The sequence below is a fragment of the Syngnathus scovelli genome, chromosome 21 (assembly GCF_024217435.2).
Source record: "Syngnathus scovelli strain Florida chromosome 21, RoL_Ssco_1.2, whole genome shotgun sequence".
Classification (NCBI taxonomy): domain Eukaryota; kingdom Metazoa; phylum Chordata; class Actinopteri; order Syngnathiformes; family Syngnathidae; genus Syngnathus; species Syngnathus scovelli.
This window is the reverse complement of record NC_090867.1, coordinates 4,938,452-4,948,533: the sequence shown is the minus strand read 5'-3', so window position 1 is coordinate 4,948,533 and position 10,082 is coordinate 4,938,452. Positions and strand designations below refer to the sequence as shown.

Below are 10,082 nucleotides of genomic sequence, written 5' to 3'. Positions count from 1 at the left end.
GTGCATGTTCCTTTGAAAGAATTAGTTTCAAACCTTATTGGGAAAAATAAAAGATCATCGCTTGATTTTATTAAATGCAATAGTTGCATGAATTCCCTGTTTTTTAATGACTGAGTGACTTTAAAGACTGAGATACTTCAATTAAGTTGTTATAAATGTAATAAGATCGTTACAACTTTAGTTTAATTTTATTGAATAATATGCTTTGTAAAATTAACTAACACTTTAAAGTGCAGTTTTTTACGGAAGACGATTAGAGCCAGTGAGAATTCCCACTTTAAAGTCAGAATTCTGAGAATAAAGTCAGAATTCAACTTTAAAGTCAGAATTCTGAGAATAAAGTCAGAATTCTGAGAATAAATTCAGAATGTGGGTAGATTTTAAATAGGTAAGTTATAAAATAGTTTTCAATGCCCGTACTTGATGATCCCATGAATTCAGCCACACCTCCTCTCTCCTAATTGGCTGGATTTTGTCAACAAACTTCTGCGTGTTCTGCCTAAGCGAGCGCTTTGATTGGCCACTGTGACTGCCAATCATTACCCCCGCTGCTATATAAACCTCCGCTCGACTCATCTCCTGACTCCGATGTGAGGTGAACTTGCGTCGGTATCCGGAGGGACTTGACGTTGCCAACTTTGACACTGTTTTGAGTCGTGTAAAAATGATTTATAATCCACTGTATGATCCTCCACTGTCGGATATATTCTCCTAAAATATTTATTCTACATTGAACTCACCTAATTTGAGACGTTTCCAGGTGAGCTATGAGCGCAAATCGTCAAGGCGGATTACCGGAGTGACGGAGGCGACATGCCCCGCTGGGACGTGCCTGTGACCGGGGAGGCTTATGGAATATAGCCCACCGCGTCCCAGCCCGTGTTGCCGCAAGAAGAAGGCGCTCCTCCTCAGCATCATGCTCTTCATCTGGATCTTCGTGCTCTACTCCTGCGTGGGTCCCTGCTCCACTGGGGTGCTGCTCGACCCGCCCCGGGACCGGGACGGGGCTCCGGTCTCTGCGGCTAGTGAGAGGAACGAGCGCGCCGACCTGCTCTCCAGGCTCCGGTGGGAGGACGTGGAGTACGAGGAGCCGGGGGCCGCCCGTGGAGCCGCGTCCCGGGACTTGCTGCTCAGTGACGAACCAGAGCCCCGGGCGCCGGAGCCCAGCTCGATGTCGAGCTTCTCCAACGGCGCTGGGAGCAAAAAGCTGCCACAGGCAATCATCATCGGGGTGAAGAAGGGAGGCACCCGGGCGCTCCTCGAGTTCCTGCGCGTGCACCCGGACATCAGGGCAGTGGGGGCCGAGCCGCACTTTTTCGACCGCAACTACGACAATGGCCTCGAGTGGTACAGGTAAAAGCCACCTCACCTCAAATGAATCATATTACACAGATGTGCATCATTTGATCGCATTTTAAAAAATCAAGTTCTTCCCTTCCCAAGTCTGCGTCATTCATGCTTTACAAATTTAATGACGCTTGATTGCAAAATAAAGTACTTTGGCACAGATTCTAATACAGTTTAGGACAGTTTTTGCACCATTTCATGCATATTTCCCTTAAAACTTTATATATATATTTTTTAACTTTATTCACCCTTCGATGCAAAAGTACGTTGGCGCCGATTGCAATACAGTTTTGCAGTTTTTGCAGCAATTTGTTTGGTTAGTGTGACTTATGTATTTTACCATTTAAGATTACCATTTAAGACTTAATCGACTCCTTAATTAAAAAAAAAAAAAAGAAAGAAAAGCACGTTGGTACGAACTGGAATACATTTTTTATGCTTTTTTTCCCCAGCTATTAAATATGTGCAGCGTGTACTGATCTCTATTGGACGCGGTGCAACACTGCAGCTCTTCTGGCTTATTACTTGCATAAATTGCTGTGAAACCAATGTTTGGTTTGACTGAAACGAGCAGCTTTGGTTTGGCACATTTTACTTTAAAATTTCCCAAATTCTGCAGAATTTGATCATTTTATTGCTCTTAACCCAAAAACAAATTTTTGACATTGTTATGGCAAAAAATGCTTAATTACATTTATTTATTTTTCGAAAAGTGCTAAAATGGTTAATAGGCTGATGTCTTCTTGTTGATTTATTTGAGTTATTTATTTTGTGTAATTTTACAGGACACAGTTTAAGTTTTATTAATAGTTAGATTGAGTTGATCATAATTAACTTTGAAAGTGAAAGGGAGGTGTAATTCATTATTTTGACCAATTTGGGTATATTGTCTTTATTTTCCTCCAAGCTTGACTCAAAAACTGAGTAAAATGAGGAATGTTTTTTTATTTTCACTTGTATTTCCACATTGCACTCCCTAAAAGGATAAATCATCTTTATGTGTGTGAGTGTTGCAATATTAGTTTTGTGTATGGCGTTACTGTATTGTGTAACTTTATCAGAGTTGCAACGAGTGATTGAAAATTTATTGATCGCCTATTTTGGACAATTGAATAATTCTACCTAATCTAATGTAAAAGTATACAAATGCTCAGAAATTCATTCTCTCATCAGTAAATGTTTTCCGATTTCGGTAGTTCTTCATTCAATCAGATTATAAAATAAAAATATAATAAAATAAAATATTTATATCCACCTTTTTATTTTGGAAAACTGATGGTTTTTTTTATTTTCTAGTGGGTTGCACGTCTGCCTCACAATTTTAAGATTTGAATCTTTGCAATGGCCTTTTGTATGCTCCCCCTCCAAAAACATACATGTTAGGTTTATTGACGTCTCTAAATTGTTCATCGCTGTGAATGGTTGTTTGTCTCCATGTGCCCTCTGATTGGCTGAAAAACCAGCCCAGTGTGCTCCTCTCCCTACTTCTCGCCCCAAGTCATCTGGGATAGGCTCCAGCTCACCCGAGACTAATAAGGATAAGGGGGGTATAGAAAACGGATAGATCAGTTGGTATAGTTTAATTGTCTCCTCACAGTGATCAGTAGGTGGCACTATATTTTTCCACTACACTTTTAACCATTGTTCATACAAAAAATACATTCACTTGTTTTCTTCGTAACAAATCCTCATTCCACCTAAAGGCCTCGCCATGCAAAGCGCATTTGTTTTCCTTCTCCATTTTGTCTTTGCACCTGTTTGCTGGTCTGGAGTGTGTTGCTGGCTAGCGTTAGCATATGAGGAGCTAGTAGAGTACACAAGTTGTTTTGTTCAGATTTTTTTTCTAGTGAAATCAACTAGTGCCAGGTAAAATGATCAAAAATAAAGCAATGGTAAGAATTGTTATAATAACAATAGTGGTCTTGTGATTTCAGACTTGACAGACTTTGAAAGTTTTTGTCCCCAAATCCCTAAAATTCCAAGCTCCTCTCTTCCTGCCCCCCGTGACGCATCCGGGACAGTCCTGGTTGGCTGCTCACTCTTTTATTCATCCTTAGCGGGGTGCGCTTGAGTTCCCCGGCAGGTGACCCCCGTCCAGTGTCTATCGCCCGTGACCTTCCTTCCTTCCCCTTCCAAAAAAAAAAAAGAGGCCCACCTGCTCCTTTTGTTAACTTTTGCACCATTTCGCAAAAGCATCAAACCGTCGCGTTTCCTCCTGTGGCGCCGTTTTGCCAACACGAAGGTTTACATCTTCGTTGGTGCGGAACCTTTATGGGAATCGCTCTGCGGCTATCGACTGCCCGAGTCTGATTGGAGGGCGTGCAGGGTCAGTCACACATCTGTTGACCATCTGACCATTGGACGGTTGCTACCATACCTTGACCATATTGCTTGGTTGCTTTCCACCTCCAATGCACATAGATTTATCTTTTCTAATCAACCCTAACCCTAAATGTGTGAAGCTCACTCATTCAGTCCTGTGTCACGCTTGACCCGTCCAATGAGGGGGCAACGTTCCCTGCAGGCCTCACTGACCACAAGTGTCCCCCTTTGGTCAGCATGTATGCCCCCCCCTCCAGTCCTGGCCTAAGCTGTCATTACAAGCGGTTAATTGTGAAAGGGGGAAGACCCCCCACCGCCCCACCCCAAGCACCCCAGTGCACTCCGATCGGGACAATACGGCCACTGCGAACACATCCACATTAGTGTTTGTGTTAACACAATCCACAATAAAAACACAAACACTCCCTGTGTGTCCCTTTCAAATTAGTCTCATTTTTAACGAGGTGATAATTCAGACGCCAGTGCGCACCCCTTTCAACCCCCCCCCCCCTCCAGTTCACCGCTACAAAATAAACTCACAGTCCGTTAAATTTCAGCTTTTCCCAGAGGCTGCGCTAATATTAATAACACGCACGTTAATCATTATTACCGTCCAACGATTTTGGTTTGAGAAGGAGGCGACTGTGATGAAGCCGCACTCCTTGTCCCAGGTATGAAGTCCCAAAGGTGGCCATTAGGCTGCAGGAGAAGGGCGACCGCCTCCGGGAGACACATGGCTGGGGTCTCCTGAGATTTCCATTAGCCAGGCAGTAAAAGCGCAGAGCTCATTAGAGTCTCTCGCCAATGTCCTCAAATATGTGGACGTCCCTGTCCGCTGAGACGACTGGCTTAATGCCAGCAGCGACTCACCTGTATTCAAACCAACTGGTGGCCATGCATGGCAGTAAGTCTAATGCTAACTATCTAGCATTCGTTAAAGGGACACTGCCTTCTTGGAAACGACATGATTTTTTTCACCTTTTTGACCCTCCAAAGCTTCACTACCAGTAATGCAAAACAACCCCCCCCTGCTTCTACCCCATGTGTGGAGTCAGAGATTGAGGTGGCATGTGCTTTTTCATCTTTTATTCATCTTCGCTGCAGTGAGATCAAGGCGTCGCATGTCTCATGGTGCATGTCAACTGTCGGGAAATCCACACAATCACACACACATAGACTCACACTGACGCTTCACCTTCACACAGCTAAACTCTCCCAAGCTGAACCTGCAACTACTCCTCGGTAGCACATGCTGCTAGCTCAGCCGCGGTCTCATTTTGCGCCGGGTAATTCTGGGCCGCCGCGGTTACGAACTAGAGGCGCTCCCGCTTTCTTCTTTAAGGAGGACGCATGATGGCTACTTATGGAATTGAATCATTTGAGCTTGTCACAAGTCGACCGCAACCCCAACCACAATCATCTCTGCTCTCTATTTATGTCTTCACTACTTTCTGATGTCGCCTCCAAGACGTGGTGTGGATTCGAAGCGACTCTTTCTTTCTGTAGTTTTTGTTTTTACTTGTTCAACAGCTTGATGATGGATGGCGACGGGTTACAGCGGTCGGGGTCGACTCAGGTTCGGGTTGGGTCAGCGTGTTCCCAGGCCGGTGTAACACCGGCATCGTTTCGAAGTTGCATTTATCAACCGGATCCGTAGCACGGCGAAGTAAAGTGTCGCTGTAAAGGGGAAATCCTGCTTTTTTTGTTCGTGTTCTTTTTGATAATCTTTCTGCTGCAATCGCTCACAAGGCCTCCTCCTTCAATGGAATCTGATGACACAGCAAAGATGTCATGGCGTTCGACGTCATCCCGATACTACAATTATTTGGATGGCATCAAGGGTTAGCGGTCTACGTTGTCTTTCTTTGGTATTTCGATTCAATTTATGGGGGTGGATTGACATTTGTAACTACGCAACGGGCGCGACTCCAAAGCGTGTCGTCTTCTTTGGATTTACGAGCGACGCCGCACTCCATGGTTAAACTCCGTGTCGGTGCAGACTTTTATTTCACGACGTCTGGCTTCTGTTTGTGCTTAAGTGCCACTTTATAAAATATACAACAGAAGCCCGCAATGACTTGGTTCTGATGATGAATGCGCACAATAAAGCTTGCTCATATGAAGGCGAGCGTCCCCGTGTAAACATTAGCACATGTTTGATGTGAACAATCGAGTAGCGTTTAAGATCCTTATTGGATCCTTTAACAAAAAAATCTTTGGGTCTCTCACTTGATGTTCATGTGAAGGATCTGGATAAGGATGAGAGGCTCTCTGGAGAAGAAAGGCAGCCTTTCAGTGCTCGTTTCTTCCTTCCCCTCTTGAGAGATGTCACTTTGCCGTCGGACCTATGGAGCCTGTCGGGAAATCTCGGGGATCAATGGAGGCGGGAATGAATGTGGAGTGGCGCTCGAGTGGCTTTTGGATCCCACTCAAGTGTTGATGGTGCTTGTGGGCGCAAGGTTGTTTCCTCTTGAGTGCTCGTCTTTTTAAATTTGAATTCAGTACTTCCTGATTTTACACAATCGGTATTAATAAAACATGTTTGATAGCACAGCCGTCACTCAACGGATTCTGGACAAAATACAGTTCTGAGCTAGCTAGCTAGTGGTCATCTTGGATTCAAGTGCAGGGACAAAATATCACCCTGCCTTTTCGAGGCCACACAAACTCCGGCACGATTATTTGCTTGCATTCAAATCCAACAATCCCTCCGTCATTTGACATTCAAATGCATTCGGCACCCAACCTTTTGTATCAAATAGAAACCAGCCTGCGGTGGGCCATTATCGTCCAATCAAACGCGACAGGAGGAAGAGGGACACATCAGACAGAAATAACCCACTTCCTCTCTGTTTATGTCAGCTGGGAACTGGTGGGTGGTAGCAGGAGGGGGGGTGCAGGATGGTGGGCGGCCGACCTCCGTTTGATGGCGTCATGTGACAAGAGCCTCTGCTTTGTGTCTTATCGCTGCTTTTGACTTTCTGTCTCTGTTTTTTTAGGCGGGATGAACGTTGCCAAAAAGAGTCTTTGGTTTCTTGTCCACATAAACGTTTTTGGCGTTGGGATGTTTTTGCACGTTCCACTTGAAGCGTACCCCTTGAAAGGTTTCTCGGCGCTCTCGATAAGCGCCTCTTGTGCTTCGGACCTTTTTGCCGCAGCTCACAATGGGCCGGCTTTGAAAAGGCGGTCAAGAAACACAAGAGCTCGCTGACAGCATCTTTCAAGAGAATCAGCTCATAAATCACAAGGGAGGAGAATAGCCATTGTTATTCCCAAAGAGTCAAAGTCCACCCGCTCTCTTTTCCCCACTTTTCTGGCAACACAGAAAAGTCAGAGGTGAAGATTTTTTTTTTTATGAGCACAAGGGCCTCTTCTTGAGGAATTTGGCGCTTTTTTTTTTTTTTTTTTTTTTTTTTTTTACTGTTTCGCCATCCAAGCGTCCTCTTTTTTTAACGCTCCTGCGATCGCAAAGCCTTTGAGGGATTCGTGCCGCTCGGATCAGCATAATCGCCAACCCAAATGTCTGCGCCACTGAGTAGGATTAAACTTGTTTTTCTTTTTTTTTTACATTTTCTGTGTGTCTTCAAAAAATACATTACAAGTGATAAATATCAGGAAAAAAAACCTGTTTTCAGTTTTCATGCACCGTCATTTTTAAAGTTTTATCACACTTCCCAAAGCAAAACAACAATGGCAGAATTTCTTCATCTTAGCGGTCATTTATAAATTCCCCGGTCAATCTGTGCAAAGAGCGACGTCTTAAGAGTGAGTGATTATGCTAATGCTTTAAGCTAATCAGGTTAATCTAGCAACTAATTGCTTTTTAACTCCTCCAATGAGGCTAAGTGGGGCTCTGTAAGTCATTGATCACTAATACATTCCATCTACTTGATTAGGTGACACAACATGGCTAAACTGCCGTCTTTTGTCCTGACAGGGACTTGATGCCCAAGACCCTGGAAGGCCAGATCACCATGGAGAAGACCCCCAGCTACTTCGTGACCAAAGAAGCGCCCGCCCGGATCTCGGCCATGTCGCGGGACACCAAGCTGATTGTGGTGGTGCGGGACCCGGTAACCCGGGCAATCTCGGACTACACGCAGACTCTGTCCAAGAAGCCCGACATTCCGTCCTTTGAGAGCCTCACCTTCAAGAACAGGACTACGGGCCTCATCGACACGTCTTGGAGCGCCATCCAGATCGGTATCTACGCCAAGCACCTGGACAACTGGCTGCAGTACTTCCCCATGGAGCAGATCCTGTTTGTGAGCGGCGAGCGGCTCATCAGCGACCCGGCTGGCGAGCTGGGACGTGTGCAGGACTTCCTCGGCCTCAAGCGCATCATCACTGACAAACACTTCTACTTCAACCAGACAAAGGGCTTCCCGTGCCTGAAGAAGGCCGAGGGCAGCAGCAAGCCCCACTGCCTGGGCAAAACCAAAGGGCGCACTCACCCCGACATCCGCCCCGAGGTTGTGCGCCGCCTCAGAGACTTCTACCGGCCCTTCAACATGAAGTTCTACCAGATGACAGCGCACAACTTTGGCTGGGATTGATGTGGGCAGAAAAAGACTTCATCCGTATTTTTTATTGTTATTATTACTATTATTATTATTATTATTGTCAGATCCCTGGTAATTGAATGGCAAAATGTGGAGATATTGCTATATATATGTAAAATGTACAGAAATCTATTTTATAATAATTTATTTTTATTTTTAAGCAATTAATTCACTAAGCTGCCTAACCATAATTTTAATAGCATCTGGCTCACACATTTTTTTTTTATTATATAATAAACATTCCTTTTGTCCATTTGGCAAGTGATTCCAGCCCCCATGATGTCCTACACTGGTTTCCAATTTAGAAAACCAGAAGCATTGATGGCTTGAACACAGAGCTCCGAGTAAAAAGCGCCATGTTACGGGTATAAAGTGCTCCCAGAGGTTTCCGTACTATCATTAGAATCTCTACTATGGCTACTATCGTTACAAATGCTAGTAGCGCAACTAACAATAGCTTCACTAGAAACACTATCAATGAAACTACTGCTATTGGTGATACTAGTTATGCTACTATTACTAGTATCACTATTACAGCTCCCATAGTTAGAATTACCAGTATTGTCCTTCTAATGATAGTGTCACTAGTAAAACTACTAACACTCGTAGGCAAGTGTTTTAGCATCCAACCAACATGTTTTATGCCTTATTATTAAACCCTTCTCGCATCTCACGATCCTTATTCAACTTTCTGCCCCCCAAAATACATCAAAATTACACATATCCCACCGCCTTATCCTTTTGCTTTTTCTTGTTTTTTTTCTACTTGAATCGTTAATATGCAAGAAGGGAGATTGCGCACGGTTGTCGTGGCGCTTTTTTGTTTGACTGTACATTAGCAGACGTCACGTATTAAAACGTGAGGCCTGAATGTAGCAAAAAAAAAAAAAAAAAACCTCGTTCTGATGTTGTGCCTCTTAAATTTATACTATTCCACTCTTTTCAACCGCTTGTTGTCTCTTTTTAGTTGCTTTTTCTCCTGGATTCCAACTCGTGTGTCCACATCTTGTATCCTCGGTGCAATGTTTAAAGAAGCATTTACAGTTGTCATGTCCTGCATAGAAAGACTGAAGTTTTTTTGAGATGGAGGGTTTAAATGGGACCGCCGCAATCATGCAAAACGAGATTAAAAAGTGACCCTGCGCTCGCAGCTGCATTGTTTTTATGCGGTTGAGTTTTATTCAACCTGACTTGTTTGTTTGTGTTATTCACAGCAACACGTGTGACACGGATGCTCAAAAGATCATTATTGTCTTTGGTGAATGAATTTTACCCACCATACAAAGAGCGAAATGCAGCGGCTGTTTCTAGACAATTAAATACTAAACATTCATAATATTTCTTTGTATGAAGAAATAAATAAGTATATATTTTACCAAACTCTTGTGGCTTTGTCTTTTTGAATTATATGCACACATGAAGGATACAATTTCAATGCATTATATGCTACTATTATACAGAATGAATATGGTATAAATCATATTTGTGTATTTATAGAATTATTATTATTGTAATCTATCAAGTGTCGCAAAGGTTTTAAAAAAAATACTGCATAATTAAAGTTTGCACAGCACTGTACATATCTTGTATCTAAAAATTAATTTATATTGATTAAGTTTAATAATTATAAACATGATATGACGTCAGGAGCCACTTCCGGGTTGTGAAGGCGCGAACAATTAGCGGAGAGCGGATTTTCCGGTCCAAACCGGAAGTGACCCGGAAACGACGTCGGACAATTTGCCAAATTTGATGTGTTAATTTGTTCATTTATTCTAAAAATTAGGGTTAATACGTATCGTGGAGATGTATTTGATAAGAAAAAGAAATACATAGTGGTCATTTAAGGAC

The 10,082-nt window shown here is 43.3% G+C and overlaps 1 protein-coding gene across 1 annotated transcript; it reads left to right on the top strand.

Annotated features, from left to right (window-relative positions):
* The first annotated feature begins 595 nt into the window (after window positions 1-595).
* On the top strand, window positions 596-9,611 carry LOC125990855 (heparan sulfate glucosamine 3-O-sulfotransferase 3B1). Its single transcript, XM_049758158.2, has 2 exons — window positions 596-1,353; window positions 7,607-9,611. The coding sequence occupies exons 1-2, from the start codon at window positions 851-853 to the stop codon at window positions 8,223-8,225; spliced, it is 1,122 nt and encodes a 373-aa protein (XP_049614115.1). The 5' UTR covers window positions 596-850; the 3' UTR covers window positions 8,226-9,611.
* Window positions 9,612-10,082: the final 471 nt, after the last annotated feature.

Excerpts from the sequence above, each read along its gene's own strand:
- LOC125990855 (XM_049758158.2), top strand. The coding sequence starts at position 851 with ATGGAATATAGCCCACCGCGTCCCAGCCCGTGTTGCCGCAAGAAGAAG. Across the intron at positions 1,354-7,606 it reads AATGGCCTCGAGTGGTACAG|GGACTTGATGCCCAAGACCC; the intron begins GTAAAAGCCACC and ends TTGTCCTGACAG.